At 41.5% G+C, this 25,687-nt stretch overlaps 1 protein-coding gene across 1 annotated transcript in view; it reads left to right on the forward strand.

The window, feature by feature from the left end:
• LOC144664295 (uncharacterized) overlaps positions 1 to 25,687 on the forward strand; it is a 77,158-nt gene that overhangs the window by 34,429 nt on the left and 17,042 nt on the right. The window contains 32 exon segments of the mRNA XM_078525398.1: positions 77 to 867; positions 1,245 to 1,418; positions 1,971 to 2,225; positions 2,451 to 2,906; positions 3,604 to 4,842; positions 5,302 to 5,424; positions 6,408 to 6,788; positions 6,907 to 7,320; positions 8,015 to 8,398; positions 9,238 to 9,502; positions 10,091 to 10,650; positions 11,221 to 11,766; positions 12,124 to 12,468; positions 12,809 to 13,557; positions 13,559 to 13,809; positions 14,268 to 14,560; positions 15,043 to 15,350; positions 15,352 to 16,387; positions 16,922 to 17,341; positions 17,697 to 17,831; positions 18,316 to 18,611; positions 19,133 to 19,297; positions 20,330 to 20,376; positions 20,473 to 20,512; positions 21,017 to 21,122; positions 21,519 to 21,910; positions 22,553 to 22,615; positions 22,617 to 22,742; positions 23,214 to 23,409; positions 24,030 to 24,172; positions 24,605 to 24,742; positions 25,215 to 25,435. Coding sequence (XP_078381524.1) covers positions 77 to 867; positions 1,245 to 1,418; positions 1,971 to 2,225; positions 2,451 to 2,906; positions 3,604 to 4,842; positions 5,302 to 5,424; positions 6,408 to 6,788; positions 6,907 to 7,320; positions 8,015 to 8,398; positions 9,238 to 9,502; positions 10,091 to 10,650; positions 11,221 to 11,766; positions 12,124 to 12,468; positions 12,809 to 13,557; positions 13,559 to 13,809; positions 14,268 to 14,560; positions 15,043 to 15,350; positions 15,352 to 16,387; positions 16,922 to 17,341; positions 17,697 to 17,831; positions 18,316 to 18,611; positions 19,133 to 19,297; positions 20,330 to 20,376; positions 20,473 to 20,512; positions 21,017 to 21,122; positions 21,519 to 21,910; positions 22,553 to 22,615; positions 22,617 to 22,742; positions 23,214 to 23,409; positions 24,030 to 24,172; positions 24,605 to 24,742; positions 25,215 to 25,435 — 11,058 coding nt within the window.

Here is a 25,687-nt window from a genome sequence, read left to right on the forward strand (position 1 = left end):
TCATCATCTGTTTACTTGATATTGTAATGGTATTGTAAGGAAAATCAGATGTGATCAAAGCAATTTGTTCTCGTAGGTACTACTGTCCAGGAGGCAACCGAGTTAAAGATCCACATCAATATTTCTGCACCATTGGACATTTCTGTCCAGGGGGGACGTCTGAGCCCATCCCATGTCAAAACAACAGCTTTGCCAAAACAACACATGCCAAGGAATGCTCTTTGTGCCCTGCTGGATTTTTCTGCAAAATAGCTGGTGTTCCAAAGAACTGTACAAAAGGCTATTACTGTCCTTATGGCACTGGCATTGACTTGAAAGCATGCCCCAGAGGAACATACGGTGATCAGGAGGGATTAGAGAAAGTCTCACAGTGTAAAGTGTGTGATCCTGGGAAGTACTGTGGATTTGAACATGCAAGTAACTACACAGGCGACTGTGCACCAGGCCACTGGTGTGCTTATGGCCTAGACAGACCTGATCCCATTGGAGATAACATTACGGCATACAATGCAAGTAGCAATGACTCATGTCCACACTATGATGGCAGGGAAACAGGCTATGGGGGCATTTGTCCAATTGGTCACTACTGTCCTCAAGGATCAAAAGCACCACTCCTTTGTCCGCCTGGGACTTATGGCCCTGTCCCAAAGCTTCCCGAGTGTCTGACCTGTGTAGAAGGTTATTACTGCCCAGGAAATAACTCAGAATATGAGTCACGTCCATGTCCACAAGGTTATTTCTGTCCTAATGGGACATCAGACCCGTACAAGTTCCCATGTCCAGCTGGAAAGTATAATAACAGGACACGTCGCACAAGAATAGAGGACTGTGTCAGTTGCAGACCTGGCATGTATTGCCCTGTTGAAGGTATGTCGTTTAACATAAAGGGTATTTGCTTAGCAAGGTTGACTATTAATAAACATTCGATTATACCTTTGCTTGGTCTCCTACTCATAAACAAAGATAGATAGAAACTTTATTAACGTGTCAAAATAACCACTTATCATACTAATTTGGGGACACGAATTGCAACAGGATTTTCTTTTTCAAATAGAGTTGGTGCAGAATAATTGAAAAAAAAAACAGAAAGCACAAAACCTTTTTGGAGAACCTTCAAAGATCACTTATTTGGGAAATTGAAAATTTTTGGAAATCTAATGAAACATTAATTTTTGAAATCTTAGAACTAATTATTACGCATTATTTTTTCCAATTTTTTGTCATTTAATCTAATTTTTTTTCAGGATTGCCCGAACCTAATCTTTACTGTGCTGCCGGCTACTTCTGCCGGCGCAATGCGACAAGTGCTACTCCAGATCAAGGAGAGGATGCCAATATCTGCCCTGTTGGTCATTACTGCCCTGAAGGGACCGGTGAACCAGTGAACTGTCCTCTTGGTACATTTGGAAATGACACAGGTATGTTTTGCTTCATTCTGACCCCAACAGCCGCTTGTCCCTCTTTGCCAGCAGAATCTGGGGCACGAGGAAAAAGGGGCTCTGGGGACACATGATTTGTTTGGCTAATGTTTTAAAAAGAGAATTTAAATATAGCCAATCAGATCAACTGTTTTACATTCCCCTACAAGGGGTTTTAAAACGGTTGATTTTATTGCTATCTAGCCAATCAAATCATGTGTCCTCAGAGCCACTTGTTCCTTGTGCCCCAGGTAAGAGGGACAAGCAGCTCTAGGGATAAGAATGTGTTTTGCTTTCAAAGCACTACTCTCTGTTTATTGCTTTAACTCCCAAAAGATATCAACATCTAACTTCTTCTTAGCTTATTAATAAATCATCAAGAAGGTAGGGACCAAGAGTCAAGCAGATCATCAATTAGGCGATATGTGTCTGTGACATTCAATAGTTTGATGCATAGGGCAGTGTTGATTGGTGTATGTGTAGGAACCTTACATAATCCACAAAATATCTGGTGGGTCTCTATTTACTTGTGTGTCATTTGCTTTTCTTTAGCATACAAGAATGTCAGTGAATGCTGGGACTGCACAGCTGGTTTTCACTGTTCTCAGCCTGGGCAAGATGCTCCAGTTGGGCCATGTGACCCAGGTTATTACTGCCCACGCGGTGCATCCAGCCCACAGGAAGTCCCCTGTGGCCCAGGCACCTACTGTGTTGGACAGAATGAAGAGCCAGAATTGTGCCCCATTGGAACATTCCAGCCTAACAACACCAGAACAAGTATCAGTGACTGTTTAAATTGTACTGCAGGTATGTTTCTGAATGGTGAAACTATGGTGTGCATTTTTCATTCAGTCAGTTACTGTAGCCTGGATTGACTGAAGAACTTGGCATATACAAGTTAATACAAGAGGCTGTTGGTGCAACATGGAACAGAATTTGGATCCACAAATTAATACATTACTGGATGCAATAGACCATAATACTAGAAGTGGTAAGTTTGAGTAAAAAAAAATGTATTATTTGTTGTTTCAGGTTTTTATTGTTCCACACCTGGTCGATCTGATTACTCTGGTCCTTGTAAGAATGGTTCATATTGTCCAACTGGCTCGTCCATACCAGACCCATTTGAATGCCGCATCGGGTTCCACTGCCCCAGTGGAAGTTCCATACCCAAACCATGTCCTGCAGGAACATTCACCAACTCTTCAGGGAGAGACAGCTGTGACCCCTGCCCTGAAGGTTTCTACTGCTTCCCTCTGGAGCTCGCAGGAAACGAATCCATTGGATATCGTATCTGCCCAAGGGGGTACTTCTGCCCTGAGGGAACTGGTCTTGATTGGCGTTCGTGTCCAGCAGGCACTTACAGTGATCGCCTTGGCTTGTATAATGAAAAGCAGTGTAAGGACTGTGATGGTGGAAAGTTCTGTGATGGAAGGAACCTGACATCTCCAACAGATTTCTGTGCACCTGGCTATTTCTGCACAATAGGTGAGTACCATATTTTAGATACCAATATTGCAAAATCCCAAGGTTCTCTAAAATGTTATGAACAAATGCGCTGTCTTAAAATTTGGACTACCTATAAATTGTAATCAACCATGCCTAGTTGCAGTGGTAACTAAGTGTTACCAGGTTATGCCCTACAGATACGCCCATCATGTGAGTGGAACATTTTCCAATTGGTTTTCAGTTGACTTAGGTTTCTGAGGCAATGCAAAGTTTGTAAGGTACTGGGGATGACAAAGACTGCTTGCTGTATGTGAGGAAGCTAGTCCTGGGTATGATCCATTGAATCCTGAGTATAGGTTATGAGGCCTTCCAAGGGGGTCTCTTTGTCACTTTGTCGCTCTTCTCCAACCCACCTGTCACTAATTTGGTGAGGGAAACCACCAAATAGTGCTAGTTTCTGTCGGCTGTGCTGCTCTGGAACAAGATTGTTGCTACATTTTTAGCTATTTTTTAGCAGTGCTGCCTGACGCCTAAACCCCTTGGAAGGCCTCAGTAATTGGGTATGTGTGACTTTAAAAGTTTGAAAAAGTTGCAAGTTAAAAGGAAAGTTTAAGTTAAAAGTTTGATTTTGAATTACAGCTTAAGATCATCAGATCAACATCCAGATTGGGATTTCCCCAATGAAATGCAGCTCACGTTATTGTTTTCCTGATAATTATCATTGTTTGGATTTTAGGTGTCTCTGTTGACAAGCCTTACATTGATGGCTACAATGTTACTAATAGTTCATGTCCCAACCCAACATTCCTTGGTCAGTACACTGGCATCGGTGACATCTGTCCTCCAGGAACATTCTGTACTCAAGGATCTAATGTACCTGAGGACTGTGCAGCAGGAACATACAATGATGAATCTGGTCAGAAGGAATGCAAGGCTTGCCCATCTGGTTACTACTGTCTAGGACGGACAGTCACATTTATCAGCAACACTTGCCCAAGTGGTTATTACTGTCCAGTCAATACCACTCAGCCTTATCAGTACCCTTGTCCACCTGGGAGTTTTAACAACTTGACAGGGCAGGAGACGCAGGCATCCTGTGTTCCATGTCCAAAAGGCAGCTACTGTGAAGGTGATGGCAATGCCTGGCCAACAGGCCTATGTAGCCCAGGGTGGTATTGCAGTGGAAATGCAACATCTAACATGACCACCACACATGGTGGAAAATGTCAACCTGGGTATTATTGTCCTGAAGGGTCTGGGTATCCAAGGGAATGCGATGGAGGCAAGTTCTGTGATGTTGCAGGTCTCAGTGAACCCAAAGGCAACTGCAGTGCTGGTTACTTCTGCAAATTAAAGGCAAGCAGCTCAACACCAACTGACAGCACTGGAGATATATGCCCCTCTGGTTATTACTGCCCAGAAGGGTCCATGGATCCCATTGCCTGTGCTCCAGGGACTTACTATGGTGGTATTGAAGCAACAAACTCAAGTGCTTGTGTGCCTTGCACTGCTGGCAAGTTCTGTAATACATCTGGCCTTGCTGCCCCTGATGGGGTGTGTTCAGCTGGTTACTATTGCCCTAGTGGGCAGTCAGTTGGCACCCCATCCTCATATGGTTGCCCACTTGGACATAAATGTACTGAAGGTGCTGACAGTCCAACAAAATGTGAGTCTGGATACTATCAAGATGAGCCACTACAAGACACCTGCAAAGAATGCCCAGCCCGTTACTATTGTAATGCTACACATGGTGGTGTAGAGAACTATAACTTGTATGTTTGTCCTGAGGGTTTCTATTGCCCCAATGGAACTCGATTTGCAGAGGAATTCCCCTGTGGAAATGGCACTTTCAACAACTTGACAGGCCGTGCAAGTCAGAGTGAATGTACAGCATGTCTTCCACGTTATTATTGTGGAGAACCAGGCTTAACTCATCCACGGACATTATGCAGCTCTGGCTACTTCTGCAAGACAGGTAATATATACCTTATTGATGTTTAATAATGTATTAAAATGAGTCGGATGGAGTTTTTTAAACCCAATGTCATTAATGCACATGCCAAGCAGACATTCTTACTCGTGTTTTTATCTTGGATGACTTTACTAGTAAACAAACAAGTCTTGGTTTAGACGCCCTCTTGATTCAGTAGACAATTAAATAGTTGGTGGTATCATCTGATGTTGTAAACTTCCATTTTGAGATTCTGGAATTAGCTAGTTTGGCATTTTCTTGGAATTACAGATGGTGCGAAAACCAAACTGATGGAAAACAAAGGATTCCAAAAGACAGACAACAATATCCAATACATAGCAGGATAGACTAGCTAACTAACAGTTTGTACCATAATGCTGTGATATGCTGGCTAGTCTTAGTCTTGCGTCCATCAAGTGCCTTTTCTTCACTGCATGAAAACTCACTTGCTGTTTTTTTCAGGAGCGAAGTCTGCCACACCCGACCAGGGAAGTGATGCAAATATTTGTCCACGAGGAAGTTACTGTTTGCAAGGAACAGATGAACCAGAACCTTGTCCAGCTGGAACGTTTAGTAATGCTCTGGGTAAGTTTAATCACCTCTGCAAGTATTCTTTGTTGATAATACCATCGCTTGCATCTGAGCGTTAACACATGCCGCCGAAATTTATCTAATGGGTATAAACGTGGTATGATTGCTTGTCAAAGTTACCAGACCTAATGAACTGCACCAAAATGCTCACCATTAACAGTGTGACGGGAAAACTTTACACTAGAGGCGATTCAAAGCCTGCAAATGCGTATGACAGAGACCAGATCTATTTGGAAGTAGTATCTTTATCCAATCTTTCCCCATTTCACAACTGGATTGTGTTCTAGCGCCAAAGTTGCCGTACTGCCAAACTTCAAACAGTTGACAACCAATCAGCCACGTTTAATATCCAATTAGATCATGTTTTGGCAGCACAGTTCACCCTTAGATGTGGGTGCAAGCAACGGTATTTACCTTAAATCCTTTTAGTACCTTTACTTTATAATTAAATGTAATAAAAACTACAGCCTTTAAAACCAAGTCGGTGTTACTTTAAAGTGGCAGTGTCACCCAAATTTGGTGCTCCTTGAAAGTCCAATGAAGGTTGTGGTATTAATCGGAAATCCATTAATAGTGGCCGGGCCTTAAAAAATTTGCTGTATTAGTCATGAAAGTTGTTAAACAGTGGTGTGGTTACGGTCTGGTAGGAAAGAAGTGGTCAAAAACTTGAAAAAGTCAGGCCGATGTTTTCAAGTTTGACAGTGTTAACTCGAAGAAAATCACATTGAAACCATTGATTGCAGCTCATTTACATCTTACAGAACAAATTTATGTCTTTCTTTTATTGTTCAAAGGCTATTCTGTTAATCATTGAGTGCACTCTTATAGTTCTTGTATGGTTTACAAAAAAAACTTAGAAGACTTCTTCAGACACTGTCCCTTTAAGTTGTTTTTCAAGGGTTGGGTGAATTTACCCTGTACACAAACGTGGTACTTTTTTACACTGGAAAGTAACAATTTCTAATTTTGCCTTACAGGATTGCATAACTCCAGCCAGTGTACACCATGTACAGAAGGATATTACTGTGAGTTCAGTGGAAGGACAAATGAAACAGGGCAATGTCAAGAGGGCTACTTCTGTGTCCAAGGTTCAACTAGTAAGCAGCAAGAAGTCTGTCCCGCTGGAAAGTACTGTCCAACTGGCACCCATGTTCCCAAGTCTTGCCCGGCTGGCACCTTTTCTAACACCACTGGCCTGTGGAAAGTTGAACAATGTCAAAATTGTACGGCTGGGTCATATTGTTTTGAGCAAGGAAGAACCTACCCCACTGGAAAATGCACAGAAGGATATTATTGTCCTACTGGGTCTAAAGTAGATAATGCTGTGCCATGCCCTATTGGTTTACACTGTCCCACAGGTGAGTGTGTTCTTAGTGGAACAATGTTGCAATCATTACCTAAATTATTTGGGCTTAATTGACGTGTAAAACAACCCAGATCAGGTTTGTCACTCATGGAAATCTGCTCATCTTACAGGAAGCGCAACCCCAAAAGACTGCATTGCGGGAACATTTACCAATGCAACAGCCCAGGCCTCATGTCAAGACTGCCCTCCAGGGTACTACTGTGTGCCAGAAAACGTTACTGCAGGAGATCCACAGTCAGGTTATCAACCCTGCCCAAGGGGATATTATTGTCCTGCTAGAACTGGTTTGGACTGGAAGGCATGCCCCCGTGGAACCTTCAGTAACAAAACAACTCTGAGCTTGGTGACACAGTGTGAGGATTGCCCGGGAGGCAAGTACTGTGGCGAGCTTCATGCCATTGAACCGACTGATGACTGCTATGGAGGATTCTACTGTGAGTCAGGTGTTGACAAGCCAAATCCTACTAATTCTGTGAATGGAACATCACTGCTTGGTAACTGCTCCATTTTAGGATTGCATACAGGTGAGTATGCTACATAGCTTGTACTCAGTGTTGTTAAGGTACATAACTAGGAGTAACATTGGTTGGGGGGTTTTTTTTTTTTTTTTTTTTTTTTTTTTTTTTTTTTTTTTTTTTTTTTTTTTTTTTTTTTTTTTTTTTTTTTTTTTTTTTTTTTTTTTCCTTTTGTTTTTGGGGTTTTCCGTAATATTTAACAGTACTTAAACCCATTACCATTATTGAGAGCTAACCATAAATAATAGGCTTACCAGAGTGCTATTCAGGCTAACTGGAGTGCTTTGGTTGGTCTTCATTGTAGTTCGTTTAATTTTAGTGGTTTTGCTTCTTTTCGTTTTGGGTTTTAGCACAAGCCTTACAATTCTGTAGTCCTACCTAAGATTTTTAGAATTATTTTTATTTTATTTTCTCTTGTGGTTAATTCACATGTATGTTGTTAACTGATCAAATTCTTTACTTTAAGTTAGCAACAGTTTGCCACTCATGCAGATGCAAATACAGACTGTAGGTAGGGAAGAAGAGCTTTTTAGGTGCTTGAACGTTTTATATAGTTCTACAAGTTCTGTGAAAAATAAAGGGATAAACAAGATACAAACTACCCACTAAAATTACGTATTTGTGGAAAATTTGTCACTATACTCAACTCAAAAAGCAAAAATTTTGAGAAAGAAATCTTACAATTTTATGATTCATCTTGTAGGCTTTGGTGGAGTTTGTCCAAAAGGACATTACTGTCGTGAAGGATACACCCTTCCCGAGGGGTGTCCTGATGGAAGCTATCAAGATCAAGAAGGCAAAACATACTGTAAATCATGTCCTGCTGGATATGTGTGCCTTGCAAACGCTACCACCTTCACTGACACTGTCTGTCCGTCTGGGAGGTATTGTCCAGTGAACACAAGTGTTCCAATACTTTGTGACGAAGGCACATTCAATGCATTAACTGAACAGAAGGAAGAGTCAAACTGTGTTAATTGTACTGCTGGAAAGTATTGTGAAGGCACAGGGCTGAGTGCACCAACTGCAGATTGCTATGGTGGCTGGTTCTGTAAGAATGGATCCACATCACCAACCCCTGACGGAGGTAAAACGTTAATCTCACATGTTCATTGTGTCTACAATTCCATCTTGTATCTACTGTTGAGAAGGCATCAGAGAGCTCAATAATTTAAGCATCACCTTTGTCTTGTTGAACACACTTTACTGTAAAAGCAGCTTTTTTACCAGAATTATAAACAAGGAGAGGAGAAGCCACGAGCCAGCGGCACAGCGGAGCACCCGGCCGAGCAAGCGGCAGGAACACCCCCCGAAGGGATGCAGTCCAGCAGGGCCCCCCCCAGCAAGCGCCGGACCCAAACACCTGGGGGAAAGAGGCACAGAGAGAAGGCGCCCAAGAACACAACACAGGACCCCGGCCGGGGCCGAACCGGACCGCCGACCGGAGTCCAGCGCACAACCATAGGCCACCGCACCTCAGAATTATAAAGGGTATCACTAAATAGTTTTTAGGGCAAACTAGCAGCTGTGCTAGAAGTAACCAGTGGTTATCATGCGATTTATCCATGAGATCCAGAAACTAGCAGTACTCACGAGTCAAGCTGCAGACACTCGAGATAAATTCTGGCACTGGTGAACCTGGTAGCCACCTCCAATCAGTTACTCTTTGTTTTCCACAGCCACATTGAAATTGTCAAAATTGGTTGTCATCTTTTACTCAGGTTTTACCCCCAGGATGAATCAACATAGTCACCGGTATTACCTTCCCTTGCATGTGTTTAAGCAGCAGTCCGGTGAAAGCAATAAAAAAGCTGTTAGGTTGATAGAATACCAAATTTTTCGACCTTAATGTTTGGTTATGAGTGAGGAGGCTTGTATCTTCGGACTTAAAGGGATTTTAAATCTTTAAATTATACTTCCACTCAGGTCGCTGTCCAGTATCACATTATTGTCCCAATGGATCAGCATTGCCAAAAGCTTGTGACCCAGGAAAGTACTGTTCACGTGAAGAGCTCTCTGAACCAGAGTTTGACTGTGAAGCAGGTCATTACTGCACATCTGGAGCAAAGAAAGCAAAACCCACAGATGGAGTGACTGGAGATATATGTCCTAATGGGACATACTGCCCGAGGGGTAGTGATGCCCCAAGAAATTGTCCCATTGGAACATTCTTGAACAGCACAGGGAACAGGTTAGATACAGTGAAGATAAAAAATGTTACCTTCAGTTGAACCCCATTATTGAAACTTTCAGGGGAAACAAAAAATAGTTCGAAATAGCGGGAGGTCAAAATAACCGATAGTAAGTGGCTGAAGGGCAAATCCAAAGAAAATGGAATAACAAAATAACAGGAATTCGAAACAACCAAGTTTGAATCAGCAGGGTCTAGCTGTATTATACAACATTGGGTTAAAAGTTGATGCAGATTGTGACAAACACTGGGTTGATGGTTAATTTTTTTAGATTGTTATTGCCAGGTGTGACCATTGACCACGACCATTCGAGAAATGACTACTGAGCAGTTCTTTCACATAGAGATGCCTGTTGTTCATTGTTTTGGTGTGAAAAAGTTTTAAAGATTTGTCCTTTTTTCTACTTTGGTACTCTTAGGTAGTTAAGGGCCAAGGCCATTTAATAATAATAAATAATCATTGAACTGATGTTTTTGAAATGATGTGTTTGAAGAAATGGCTTCCTTTGTAGCAAACCAAGAATCTCGCATAAACATTCAGCACTGCATTTCTTACCTCAATTATTCTTATTTTATTAATTCCTACAGGAATGTGACTGACTGTCAAGACTGTACCCCAGGGTGGTATTGTGGTGGTAGTGGGTTGCCTGTTCCAACAGATCTGTGTGCAGCAGGTTACTATTGTACTGGCAGAGCAGAAAATGCCAACCAGAATGAGTGTCCTCGTGGATACAAGTGTCCGAGAGGGAGTCCGAATCCTGTGCCTTGTGATGCAGGATATTACCAAAATGAGACAGGACAACCAACCTGTGAAATCTGCCCACGTGGGTTCTATTGTAATGATACATATGGACCAGTCATCTCATATGGACAATACATCTGCATAGAGGGTCATTATTGTCCTGAAGGTACCAGGTATGCTGAAGAGTTCAAGTGCCCTCCTGGGACATTCAACAACAGGACTGGCATGGATGAGAAGTCAGACTGTCGGTCATGTACTGGCGGCAAGGTCTGTGATGAGTGGGGCCTTGTGACGCCGTACAAGTTATGTGGCGCTGGGTATTTCTGCCGTGAAGGTGCCAATAGTACAACGCCGGATCTTGAAGACAAGGCAAACATCTGTCCTGCTGGTTTTTACTGCCCTGAAGGTACTGTGAGTTGTTCTTTGGCTTTTTACGATTGGAATTCAGCAATTGTCTTATGCAGCATTTTTTTTTTAAACAGTCTTCTCTCATTATGCGGCAGTTTCTATCAATCAATCAATATATTAAAATCATGACGCAGGATGAGGTTGCCCTCTCAGTTAGAGCCAGAGGCTCTGACTAAAAAGCGCATGACAATAATTAAGAGAGATAGAAATGAGCAAATGATTTGTTTGTGTTACCATGAGCATGAGATTTTCAAGAGCAAATACATGTTGAAGAGGTTATCAACAAAACATCTAGAACAAACTTTTTAGCACTTATTTGATAGCCTCAGTTTTACTCATTTCCATCCTAACATTTGATGCTAAACCATTCCCTAACACTCAGGGCATGATTTTGGTAAAGATTTTGGCCACTCCTATATCTGTAACTATTTTATTACAGTGTTGTGTTGTAGTTAGTGGTAATGCTTGCACACTTCATGTCGAGTAAGAGCAGCTCATTCTTAATAATTGTTTAATAGAACCAGCTGAAATGTTTGCATAAAACTGAGAAGACGTTTATGTGTTTTAGGTGTTGACAAGCCAATTGATTGTCCAGCGGGTACATACAGTCCAACAACCGGTCTTCAGGCAGAGCACGAATGCTTGAATTGCACTGGTGGAGACTTCTGTAATGAAACTGCCATGACAAAAACAGCAGGACCTTGTAAACCCAGTTACTATTGCCCATCACGTTCAACAAGTGATGAGGAGATTCAATGCCCTCAAGGCCGTTATTGTACTTTGGGAACCTTTCATCCCTACCCATGTCCATCAGGAACGTATTCAAATGGTACTGGGCTAGAAAAGCCAGAAGATTGTGTTGATTGCAGACCAGGATATTTCTGCGATGATGTGGGACTTATTGAGCCAAAGGACCAATGTGACAAGGGCTATTTCTGTCCTAAGGGTCAAAATGCCAGCAATCCATTCCCCTGCCCAGCTGGCAAGCACTGTCCAAAGGGGAGCGCTGAGCCAAAGGACTGTCCAGCAGGGACATTTGCTGAAAATCCAACATCGGCTGAATGTACCACATGCCCCGAAGGCTATTACTGTGTGCCAGAACTTGTTATTCCAGGTTTGCGACATTTATCCTTTAAACCTATGAAGTACTTTTATTAAATGAATTTTAATCCTTCCAAACGTAGATTATGTTTGCAACAGAATAGAGCAATCTTTACCATCCTTATTTCTAGTTCCTGAACTACGTCTTAAGTTTCCTTCACTTAATATTTTTCATGCAAAATGCAGTATATGCACTGTTATGCTATGGGAACCTTAACTTGCATTTAAATAGCTTGTAAGGTGACTAGAACAGTCTACGTAGGTAGATAGATCCATTCCCTTATGGGATGTCATCTTTCAAGCTATTTGTACTATATTATGTATGTTACAACCTCTTTTTCAATGCATGCATGTTTTAAATGTGCAACAGGTGACTCAAATTCCGCCAAACACGACTGTCCAGAAGGTTACTATTGTCCAAATGGTACGGGTGCAGACTGGAAACAGTGCCCGGCAGGTACCTACAGTAACAGGAAGAACTTGGTACGTGAACAAGACTGCACCCCATGTTCAGGTGGTAAATTCTGCAGAGGTACAAACCTGACAGAACCAACAGGCAACTGTAGTGCTGGCTACTACTGTGTGTCAGGAGCAGCTTCCCCGAACATTTACATGACGAACTTGACACAGTGCCCTGCTCATTTTGAACACATTGCTATCGGTGATATTTGTCCCCGTGGTCACTTCTGTAAAGCTGGGAGCGTCATGTTTGAAGGTATTTACTTTGCTGACATGATAGTTAGATGGAAAAATTTGTAAGGTCTATGTAACGCTTAATTATGTAACCATTCTTTTCTTTGACCAAAAAAGTGTAGACAAACGGGTCATGACAGTGAAGGACTTCATTATAAAAAAAAAAAAAACGAAATTCTCACAAGGCAAATTTAAGAAATATAAAGTGAAAAGTACTGTCAGGTTATTTAATCCTGACATCAAACTAAAAGGGCAAACTTCAGATGGTTTCTTAAAATTGGTTATGAGTTTTGTGTTGTGATAACAGCAAATGGCTGTGTTAAACTGTCTTTTTACAACATTGATGGTATTCTTTTTGATAGGGTGCCCTGCTGGTACCTATCAAGATGAGGAAGGCAAAGACAGTTGCAAGGAGTGTCCAGAGGGTTTTTACTGCTATGCCAACTCCACGACATATCTCGGCAATCACTGTCCAAAAGGCTACTACTGTCCTAAGGGGACACCCAGTCCTCACCACCAACCTTGTGAACCAGGCACTTACAATCCCAAACTACAAGGCAATTCCTCTCTCGACTGTTTACCTTGTGACGAAGGCCACTATTGCGCTGGTTATGGAAATGAGAAACCTACTAATTCATGCAGTGCTGGATTTTATTGTCCTGGTGGAAACCACGAAGCTAAGCCAAGTGCCACACGCTGTACACCTGGTCACTACTGCCCACAAGGCTCACACAACATGACAACATGCACAGCTGGAAGGTACTGCGATGCATCCGAACTTCATGATACAGCCGGCCCATGTGACGCAGGGTATTACTGTCCACCAGGATCCAGCAACAGACGCCAGATAGAATGCATAGAGGGACACTATTGTCCGCTGGAATCACCCGTGCCAGTGGCATGTCAACCCGGTTACTATTTACCAGGCAAGAAGCACGAGAATGTGTCAGAGTGTGTACAATGCATTGCTGGTATGTTCTGTAACAGCAGTGGTCTAAACTACCCTGATGGTGAATGTGACAAAGGCTACTACTGTCCACCAGGCCAGACAGTCTCGAAACCAAACTTATACCCTTGCCCTGTTGGACACTTTTGTGAGAAGAAATCACCGCTTACCAGAACGCTGTCCAAATGGCACATACCAAGATAACCAGTATTCATTTGAATGCAAGGAATGTTTGACTGGGTACTACTGCGATAACACTGCAGTGGCAGTAAGCAATTTAACTGGGTATGAATGTCCCATGGGACATTTTTGTCCCCCAGGGACCTCATTTGCGACACAACACAAGTGCCCCTCTGGAACATGGAGCAACAAGACTCAGCTTGAGCGAGCTGACCAGTGCACAGAGTGCCCTCCCAGGTAAGTACAGCATATGTGTGTTGCTCTCTAAAACAAAACACCCTAAAGCCAGAGATCGTCAAAGGTACTCAGTATTTAATTTGAGGTTACAAGTACTTCTTTGAACTTTTAAGGCTGATGTAACACTTAACAGACAGAATTGTAAAATTAAATTATCAAAAAATGTACCAAATAAAAAAATTCAAATTTGTTTCCTTGCTTTTGCTAAAAATGTGCATTTCGCCTGACAATTGCAAGTAGAACTGCATCCAATTGGTGTTGGAATAGTCAACGTCATGTTGTCATCTTGTAGTTGCAGTCATGTAATAGGCCTTTAGTTTATTTCAAATTGAAAAATATATAAAAATGTCTGCAAAAGCAAAAAGCTGTATTCAGCATGGTATGAAGTAAGTGACGTCAGACGCAGTTAAATTATTTATAAGTTATTAAATATTATAAACTATTTGTTCTTCTTGTAGGTATTACTGTCAGCAAGAAGGTCTCCCAGAGCCTGAAGATCTGTGTTTCGCTGGCTTCTTCTGCAATGGTAGTGCTAAGGTGCCAAATCCACCCTATGCTAACTGCCCGATTGGACATTATTGTATAGAGGGAAGCTACATACCTGAACCTTGCCCACGGGGCTCTTTTGCAAACTCGGAGAGAAATAAGAATGTTACAGACTGCAAGCCTTGTAGCCCTGGATATTACTGTGATCCAAATGCTACTATAGTCCAGGAGAGAGAGTGCGACCCTGGCTTTGTTTGTATCTTGGGTAAGTAGTTACATGTCTGAAGCCTATAATGATCTGTTATATCACCAAAACTGGATTGCATGGTTCAAGATTCTTAATCTGGCAATAACACAGAATGGAACACCTAGGGGTTCGACAAACTGACAATATTAATGCGTTTTTAAATATCAGTGACGATATGATGTTAGCCTTCCCTTGACGTCAAGCACACAACCTTCCTTGGATTAGGTGCTCTGTACTACTATTCTTTTGGCCAATTCTATCTCGTTTCTGCACCTTCCCTGTAGCCAAATGACAAGTTTTCTCTCTTATTTTTTCAATAACACTGACAGACGGCTTTACAGCTCTGCTAAAGATGGGATTTTGATTTAGTTACTTGCAACTTATGCCACTCCACATAAGATAACTTGACGTTACTTTAAAGGATTTGGTGTAAACAAATGTAAAGGTAAATCCGATTCTTTCTTTCTTTCTCTGATCCGATGTATATTTTTTCATCAAAGGTTCCACAACCCCACGTCCAACAGATGGCATAGAAGGCAAAGCTTGTCCCAGAGGTCATTTTTGTCCAAAAGGAACAGTGAAGGAGCAACCATGTCCTAGAGGAAAGTATGGTCCAATAGAAGGCTTGAGTGTCTGTACAAAATGTCCAGCTGGCTATACTTGTGCGAACACATCCATCATAGATCCAACCCCTTGTTCTCCTGGGCACTATTGTCCAGGTGGTGTGGCGTTACCCGATGGTGAACCATGTCCGAGTGGAACATATCTCCCTGAACAGTATCGAATGTTTAAAAATGAGTGCCTCTCTGTGCCCCCCTGGTAAGTACTGTGAACTGCCTGGACAGGCCAATGCCACTGGTCCTTGTCGTGCAGGATTCTTGTGCAGAGGTGGAGCCAAATTTCATTCTCCAAATGATACGAGTGATACTTATAATTATTATTGTCCTCCTGGGTATTACTGTGAAGAAGGAACAACAAATGGCACAATGTGCCCTGAAGGAACACTTCGGCCATACATTGGTGCCAAATCTCGCAATGACTGTTTGCCATGCACTGGAGGCAAGTACTGCTTTGAACCTGGGCTGCTTGTCGCAAGTAATGACTGTAGTGCAGGTTACTTCTGTCCTGCAGAAGAAGACATTCGTTATCCAAATCCAAGCAGCTTCCAGTGTCCAACCGGCCATTTTTGTCCAGCTGGTACTGCTAATCCATTCAGTTGTCGCCCAGGGACGTATCAAAGTCGTCTGCAACAAGTATCTTGTGATTATTGCCCTCAAGGTCACTACTGCCTTGCAAACACTTCTGATCCATTGCCGTGTCCTCCTCATCATTACTGTCCTAATGGGACACACACACCAGTGGTCTGCCCTAATGGGACATTTACATACAGCGAAGAAACAGGACTGAGCCATGAAGACCAGTGCAGACCATGTAGTCCTGGTCATTATTGTCAAAGTGGCGTTGTGGCTGATAATTGTTCTGCAGGATATTTGTGTTACATTGGAAGTCCCACGCCTACCCCTGATGGTTCTAATGTGACCATTGGCGAGGAGTGCCCAGTTGGTTATTACTGTCCTGCTGGGACATTAGAGCCATTGAAGTGCGAGCCAGGGCTAGTAATTCCATACAAGAGAGCCAAATCCAAGGTGGAGTGTCAAATTTGTCCTGCTGGAAAGATTTGTCTCCCTGGCAGTTCTATACCTGAGGACTGTACAGTTGGACATTACTGTCCCTTCAATGACACAGTGAGACCTTGTCCACTGCGGACTTATAATAATGTATCTGGTGCAACAGATATAAGCTATTGTAACCCATGCCCTGCTGGTTACCACTGCTGGTATGAAGGTAAGAATTCAGTTTCTTGGATTTTAGATGTTAACATGCTGTACTATTGTCCCTTTCAAAAGAGCCAATGGAACACAATGTCATGATGTGTTCTGTTTGATATAGGCCATAAAAATGAAAAGAATTTTCATGTTTTGATTTAATGTGCAATGTGCTGCTTAGTGTAATGCCAACAACAAGCTTAGAGGAGAAACTTGAAAAGATTATGTGAGAGAGTAGTATTCGCAACATAGCCTTGTTTTTACAGATCAATGTGGCCTTATTTTTAATTTTCCATTTAGCATAAGTTTTCCTTTGAGATAATACTTTGATTTCCCCAATTGTATCGTGATCAGTCGTGAATGTCAAGGGTATTCCATTGTGAAAGCCTTCAAGATAACATTATACAAAACCATGTACAGAATGAGAAGGTTTATCATGCTTTAAACGTTTCCTCTAGCCGAGAGCAAAATTGAAATTCTGAATATTGTAATTTTAATCCTCCTAGTGTTACCATCCAGGTTTCACTCAGCATAACTTGCTGTTGTTCCTTAGGTCTCTCTGATTACACCACATCTCCGTGTCCAGTTGGCCAGTACTGTTTAAATGCCACAGACAACCCAATACCCTGTCCAAACGGAACCTACAGAAACGACACTGGAGCACGTAGTATAGATGACTGTCACCTCTGTCCTGCTGGAAACTACTGTCCCCTGTCCAATAGTAGTTTCTGGGGCTATGAGTGTGCAGACGGCGAGTTTTGCCCTCCTGGAAGAACTGCGCCCACAGTTTGTCTGCCTGGATATTACTGTAGACAAGCCAAAACTCAACTGCCATGTCCGCCTGGATTCTACTGTCCAAATGGTTCTGCGTCATACATTCCTTGTCCTCCAGGACACTATTGTGATCCAGCAGATCGTTGTGACGGTAGTGACGTTAATGCAGGTGCCTGCCAGCCGAGGATATGTCCACTGGGTAAGCTGGATATTGTATGGGGAAAAATTGATAAATGGGGGGAGGGGGAGGGGGGCGCACGAGAGGAAGGACCAAGCCTGAAGTTTGATCAAGTTGTGATTGGTTCACTGGTTTTCTGTGTTAGATGTGACTGGCCATTCAGTTTCTATGGTTTTGGTTTTGGTTTTGAAACAGTGTTTATAAGTTAACTCTAATGCCTAGTAACCTCTCCTTAGAGCATTTCCAGAAGTGCTTTCTTCTTTAGGTATTGTCTGGACGTCGTATTTGTTCCTTTAAAATCCAAATCATTTCCACCAACGTCTTGAACACTTTTTTCCTTTCAACACTGATTTCGTGCATTTTTTTATAATCTCAGGTTACAAACAGATAGATAATTCTTCAAAGGAAACTTTCAATGACACATGCGAGATCTGCAGTCCTGGTACATATGGCAATCATCCTAGCCGTTTGAAGTGTGAGGATTGTCGTGGTGGCGTTGTTTGTTTAGAAGGTGAGAAAACATTTGTCTCCATTCTCCAACACTATGACAGCAAAGCTCGAGACTAACATTTTTGCTAGCAAGCCTATTGGCTAGTGACAGCTTTGATTTCACTAGCCAAAACCAATTTCTACTAGCCAGCATTCTCAAGCTAATTTAGGTTTGGGCAGAGGCACTTGCTGTCTTCACTGGCTCTGTTATCGTTATCTTTATGGTTAATTTTAAGTTACTTTTTGGTAATTTCAGCATGTCCACAGTCTTTGATAATGTCATATGTGGCGACAGTGTACTTGTGAGTTCTGTTCTCTCAGAGTCAATTTCGATGCATGGTTTCTTCCAATCAAATTCCTGAAATTTTAACCTGCCATTTTGGCAAGCAATTCTACTAGCCTGTGACTAGTTGGCTACCGTCAGTCTGAAGCCCTAGGCATTTTTTTTTTCAATTCAAGAACTTCACATTCATGTCTTTTTCTATTTTTTTTTTTTTTACCTTTAGGAGCAACTACAGATAATCCAGGATTGAATGAAACAGGACTCGGCGTCGGGAAAACCAATTCATTCCTATGTCCACAGGGATACTACTCTCAGAGCGGTGATCCAAAGCTCTATCCGTGCCCCAATGGAACATATAACGATCAGCTGGGTGCTTCACACATAGGCCAGTGTAAACCTTGTGCAGTTGACCACTATAATCCATACGTTGCTCGAAATTCCTGTCTATCCTGCCGGCCTCTACAATCCAAAGAAGGTAGTGACACATGCACCTGCAGAGGGCAGAACCGTATTTACAAGGTATGTGAAAAACAGACCAAATGAGATGCTATTACCATAGTACAATGTTGACACTTTTGCTCAACCTTCCATACCTCTTTTCCTTAGTGGTCATTTGGCCATTATCTATTTATGTGAAGTCATCAATGGAAAATTTTGGTCGCCAAACTATTACTATCTCTAAATCTACGTGCCAAAAAGCATGAACGAAACAAAATTTTACCGCAAAGATTTTTCCCTGGAAAAACGCAATGAAAGAAACAAGTAGAACAACTAATTTCCATTACATACAGAGCAGATTTTAGTTTGGATGATAGTTTGCTCAAGCTCCAGAGCAGTCCTCTGTAGTCGCCAGGATGGCGACTTGTTCTACAATTTAGTCGCCAGTTCCAAAATTCTAGCTGCCATGGCAACTAAAATGGTCGCAACTTGGCATGCTAACACTTTACATTCAGGATTTTTCACCGAGAAGAACTATATAAAATGCAAAATAGTTGCTATTAATGGCTAAAACCACCGTTAAAATTTTGTTCCTCATTTAGATATCAGACAAAACATGTGCCTGTAAGCAGGGCTTTGAACAGAGTGCAGACAACGATGAAGATTGTATTCAGAAAATGTATCCGATATGTGGTGATGGCACTTGGCGATCTCAAATGGGCGAATGCTGGAATGCTTCCAAGTGGGAGGACTACTGCAATAACACGGTAATTTTTTTATACTTGGACAACTCTGAAAACGAATTTGAGTACCGTATTTATTCGATTAAGCGCCCTGGGCGCTATTAAATTTTGGACCTCGAGAGTGGGCGCTTATTCGAGGTGGGCGCTTATTCGAGGCTGAGCGCCTATTAAATTTTCACCATTTTCAGCAAGTAGTAAGTTTATTTTGTAACAAATTAATAAAATAATAACAAAACTTTGAAATGTACCAAAGCAGAATTTTAACTGTTCATTGAAAGTTTCTGTAAAATACTAAGAAAACTCGGTCGTTGAAAAAGTCTTCTAGTAGTACTTAGTCAATTTCAATAATCATCAATCCTCTTGCGCACTTCTCTTATTTTTGTGGGGTGGGGGTGGGCGCTATTCGAGGCTGGGCGCTTATTAACTTTTCCTACCTTCAGGGTGGGTGCTTATTCGAGGTTGGGCGCTTAATAGAATAAATACGGTATGTCTTCCAAAAACGTGAAGGAACTGAGTCACAGATTTAAGCGAAATTTAGGCATAGCAAATGGCCACCAAATTCGGTAAAATATAAAAATAACCACTTAAAACAGTAAAGAAGCATTTAAAAAACATAGCAAATACAAAAGAAGGTACGGATGGCCAAAAGTGACGAAGATTGAAACGGATTGCAATATGGGTTTTTGAAATGTTGTTGGGCTGAACGGTTTTCAAAGTTTGTCCTGTTTGCTTGTAACTTTAAATAATAAACCCCCGGGAGACACATTCGGTTGCAATGAAGCTATGGTTTTGTCATTTGGATCCACGAGGGTAATTTCTTGCAACATTAAGTTTCATAGCAAGTATTGTGGCAAAACTTAAAAAAATAATTTTCCCTTTACTAGAGTTTAGCTAATGTTCTGTGTTTTCCATAAGAAACACTAGTTGTACACAGGAGTTTGTTATGGTAATCTTTCCTGTTTACGATTTCCGCTGCAATCCTGACTTTCCGCTAAGATAAAAAGTAGAGGCTGATAGCCATTTGATCATTGTAATTTTTTTTTTCTTCTTTTACAGAAATGTGTTGCGGGTTCTGTTGGATTTGAAGGGGCAATTAGGTCTTTGTAAGTGTACAGGTAACAAGCAGGGGAAGCGTGTGTAAGACAGAGCCAATGCAGACTTAATGCTAGGAGAACCGCTATTCAGCTCGTTCTGCAAAGATCCACCACAAATAAGAATCACTATCCTGATAACAGACCTGTAAGGGCACAACACCTTACTCTTACTCAACACCGTGCATGACAGCTTACCTTTGGTAATGAGGGAAACGCAGGTGAGCATCGCTTCCACAGTGTGCCCGAGCTTGATTACTTCGAAGTCACTGGCAGCCATATTGGATTAGTTTTTTTTTTTTCTCTTGCTCCCACTGTACTCTGGATCTGTACTTTACTCCCTCTACCATTAACATTTCTAGTTTCTTCGATATCTGAGGCCACAGGTTGTCATTGCAACTTAATCATTCGACCTCTTTAACCAAGGCCTGCCTTCCTAACTTCCTTACTTACTTTCTTCCATTCCTTCAGGCCCTATCCCCCCTCGTCCCTCCTTTTCTATCAGCCTTCCTTACTTACTTCCCTCCCCTTTCTCCCTTCCTTCTTTTCCGTTCTTCTTCTTCCTTCCTTCCTTTCTTCCATTGTTTTTCTTTGAAATGCGTTTGCACACACGTTCGCCAATAACATCAGTATCGCATTATTTTATCACCAGTCTGTGGCCTTCAATGTGTCAGAGTTGGAAAATGTGCCCAACTTCATAGAGACGTTTGATTGCAAGGATGGTGAAGTATTCTCAATCAATTTTGTAGCAATGCAGGGTAAGTCAATATTTGGTCTTGCTTTAGTGACAAGCCCTCTATTCATAGCAGACTAAGTAATAAAAATACTCGCTTTTGATTAGCGTAGAGTGAAGCTTTCACATAAGGCAAGTTTAGGAGGAGAAAGACACCTAGTGGAGAGTAGAAATAGCAACATGGATTTCCTAAAGATGGCCTGGACTAACTTGAAGAAAAGCACGGCCCTGCAACTGTCACCCGAGATATTCTTAAGATTTCTAAGACACACAGGATAATTTCTGAAGTTTTCCGCAGATCACACAAACACAGCGCACCATAGGTTTCTAAAGATTACTCCACTTTTAAGAAATTTAAGAAATCTGATTTTTGGAAAATTCTCAAGATTCTGAAAAACTTTATTTGTCAATCTTCCAACAGCTGGAGACATACAAGGAGGTTACGATCCTAATGCTGATGGTTTGACTGAATTGCTAGAGCAAGAAATAGCCCTTAGCTCAAGCAACTCTTCTTCGACACCAAACAGAAGGAAGCGAAGAGCTGTGACAAGTCTGACCTACAGAGGTCTTTCAAATCCTACTATTTGCCTCACACATGGGTCACACATGATTTGGCGAGTTTCAAACTCGGATTACCCTAAGTACGAAAAGACGAACTTGTACAACACTAATCCTAATTTTGACGACGGACCATTTAAAGCCTTAGAAGAAAAACACGAGCTTGAATCCACCAAGTTTGAGTTGTTTGCGTACAAGTTTGACACTGAAGGTGTTTACGTGTTTACATCCAGCGCTAATCCAGAGAGCGTCATGGTAAGTTTGAGCCTTATCTTCAAAGAACAGTTAAAAAGTTTAATAGCTTTGCAAACCAGTCAGAGCTTTAAAGAAAATGTACCACCAAGGTAAAGGCGTATTAAAGTCTTCAAAAGTCATCAAGAAACTGCAATAGATTATACTCCCTGACCCAGCCACATTCGCTGTGTGTTTTCAAAAACATAAGCACAAAATAAATTGACTGAAATAGGCCTAAAAACTACTCAAAATAGAAGAAATACTCAAAATAAACGAGCTGAGTAGACTTAAAAAATTAAAATGCTTTGACTATGTTGTAATGTTACATATTGAAGGAAAAATAAACGGAAAATAAGATACAAAAAAGGAATTAAGTATATAAGCAAAAAGTCAGTTCAAGATAAAAAGAAGAAAAAAAGGAAAAGAAAAAAAGGAAAAAACAAGAACAGTACCAGTTAGTGATAGAGCAAAAATTTGTGTATAGGTTTAATAGGAACAAAGAGAAAATTAAAACACTAAGTCAGCGTGAACGTCTTATTTCTTGTTCCAATAACAAGACATATCAGTAGTGAAATGAGTAGAATAATGCAAATGGTAGCTTAGCAGCAGTAGAACTGTAACGTATAGAGACTAACTGTGGGTGACTCTCCTTCCTTCTTACAGCTTGTTCGAGTCATGGCTAAGGGCGCCCAGTGCGCTGAAGACGGTCCGTTCTTCCCCACAACACCCACGAGTTGTGATTCAGAATGGCATTGCTATCTCAAGGGACATAGTTATCATGCCAGACTGGGTTTTGATTGGTGCCATGTTGGGAAGCTTTGCCTTGCTGATGGTTATTCTTGTAATTGGTCTGGTAAGTTAGACTCCTTTACAGTGCTGGTTCTGGTGTTCGGTTTGTCTTTAAAAAGGGAAATTCACCGTGAGGTAGCGTTTCCTTGCCTGAGGATTGATTCTCTATTCCATTGCTTGGCAATTGCTCATGGGTGAAACTAAAATGTAGCACACTATCTTAGAAGGAGGGGTAATTTTCCTTTATGCTTTACGGTGCAGTAATCAGTTAAAGGATCCAGATGTGCCTTTAAGTACGGACTTTAACATAAAATATGAGAAAGATATCTTTGTTAATCTTCTTAATCATAACACGCAGAGTATTTTACAGCTTCCTCGAATTTACTTTTGTTTTTCTACCATTTTAAATTACCATTTCGAGTTTTGTTTGAATTTAGATCAGTATGGTGTGTCACAGAAACGCTTAAAAAACCTCACCTGACATTGCAGTCTTTCCATTTTCTCATTCTTCTGATTTCATCTTTTTCCCATTTAGCTGATCTTCCGCAAACACGGTTGGAAGAAAGTGACGTTCAAGTTCCCACGCTACCGTGTGCTGGCACAGAATTACAACTTTGACGACTATTCCTCCAAGGGTTCCACAGTGCACCCTGTCAAGAAGTACCACAGGAACCTTGAGGGACTTAATCAGTATGCCCAAGAAGGCGCCTTACAAGAGCAGGGACCTGCAGGTTTGTTCAAGTGATTCAAGAAATAACTGCATAGAATTCTCGTGCACTGAAAGCAGTCCAGGATTCTGTAGTCGTCCTTTGTATCGTGTGACACTTATAAGGGACTGTGTCACAGCTGAGTTTCACTCTATTTTATTAAGCTTTGCATAAATACTCTCAATGAAACTTAATATTAAACGACAAAACTATAGCTTTATAACAAACAAATATGGTCAATTATGTCTCCCGGGTGTTATAATTAAAAGTCACAAACAAGCCGGATTAACTTTGAAAACTGTTCAGCCTAACAGTTTTTCGAAGGCCCATATCGAAATCCGTTTTAATCTTGTTCAATTTTTCGTCCATCCGTACCTTCTTTTGTATTTTCTGTGTGCCTGAAATGTTCCTTCACTGTTTCAAGTGTTTTCTCAATTTGTTATATTTTACTTTCAATTTGGTATGTACGACTCCTAATTTGTTGTTTACCTTGGCCATAGGTTTGAGCTTGCTTTGTAATCTAGGTTTACGCTGGAGAAGTCTAGATTTTGGAAATTGAACTTTTGAAAGTAAATTAGGATTTTGAATATTGTAAAAATAAGGAACCATTTCTCATTAAATGAATTGTTGCTACTTTGTTACAGTTGATGAGAAAGTGAAGGGAGACGAGTTCTGGGATTACGACCAACAAGTTGATTTGGAAGGTTTCACATCCGGGCGTTTGTATGGTATTTTGGCAAAACAGTCCAGGGAGGTGACACAAGCCATAGCCAGGCAAAAAGATCAGGTAACCATCATTATCATCTTACCTTGAGCACTGGCCAAACGGAGACGCAGGTGAATGCAAGTGAAAACTTGCGACTACTTGCATCTCCGTTTGGCCAGGACGCATGCACGCATGACTAGCGTTCATTGTGAGATGCACGCAAATCAACGAAGATTCGCCGCCACCCAGCGCTAGTCAACGCAAGTCTTGCTGTTCGCTCAAATACCGAACGCAGCATGCAGTAGATTTGAAATAGCTTTTTGACAACTTGTGTGCCTTGTGAGTCCGTTTGGCCAGCCAATGCAAGTCTGTACGCAGTTCACTTGCGATTACTTGCGTCCACTTGCGTTACCGTTTGGCCAGGCCCTTACCCTCTCTTCGCATAAACTAGAAATGCCATATTATAAGCCTTAGTCTGATAGAAGCGCTAACTTTAGCTTTCCTTATTTTCAGGCTAAGCAACTTTACCAGAAGATTAACCAACAGACTGAATCTCTAAAAGGATTGTGGATTGCCAAATTAAACCTGCGAGGACGTGCTGCCATGGCAACGCCGGAAGATTTGAGATCTTTTGAGGCCAAGAAAGGAGAGGTAAAACACTGCCAATTTTTTACCTTATGATGTTTAATTTTCTACCAGACGTTACTGCTACTGAGAAAAAAGGATGTAAGACAAAAGTCACCATCTTCCATCAGCAGCTTTTCAGTGTGATTTTGCTGACAAAACCAAAAGTAACAAGAAAGACTGCAAATCAAAAGTGATGTAACTTATCAGAGATAAGCTTTAAGGCTTAAATCATACTGCCGATAACAGACTTAGTCACTTAATAGGAAACTATCTACTTTTCAATGTAAGAAAAACTAACTCAAGTCGACCTGTTAAAACACTAAAGAGGCAGTATTCAACTGGTCTAAATTGATGTGGATCAACGATGAGCCAGTATTAGCGCATATAGAATTGCATTGTCTGTGACGTAACATCTTTAAATAAGTGGATTAGATTGAAGTGAAACTGTTCCACCAGGCACTAGTAGTTAATTCATAATATCTCTATTTGTTTTCAGCTTGAAAGCGAACTTGAAAGAAGAAAGGAACTTGGTTTCAATTTCCAGCAAATCCTACAGCGCCAGAAATCCATCCTTGAAGAAGATGAGGAAGCACGCGAGGCTCATTTGGTGGCATTTGAGGCATCTTTGCGGGAAGGAATTCGTATACTGAAAGGTCACAGTGAAAAACAAGGCAAGGGTGACATGGACGGAGACTTCAACGACCAGTTAGAACACAGGTAACTTGTTGGTATTCATTGGAATCCCATAGCAGATAGGCAGGTAGGCAGGCAGGCAGGCAGGCAGAGAGTGCGTTATATGCTTCAGGGCATTTCAGTGTGAAGATACGAACACTTTGTTGTACACAGTGGTTTTACGTTGGTTTTACGCCTGCAGTTGTAACCCTAAGTGTGTGACCATTCAAATGAAAGCTATTGAGCAGTATTTTCACGTGGAACTGTTTAGTATGCTGTACAAGGTGGCTGTTACTT

The sequence above is a fragment of the Oculina patagonica genome, chromosome 8 (assembly GCF_052425735.1).
Source record: "Oculina patagonica isolate OP01 chromosome 8, crgOcupat, whole genome shotgun sequence".
Taxonomy (NCBI): Eukaryota; Metazoa; Cnidaria; class Anthozoa; order Scleractinia; family Oculinidae; genus Oculina; species Oculina patagonica.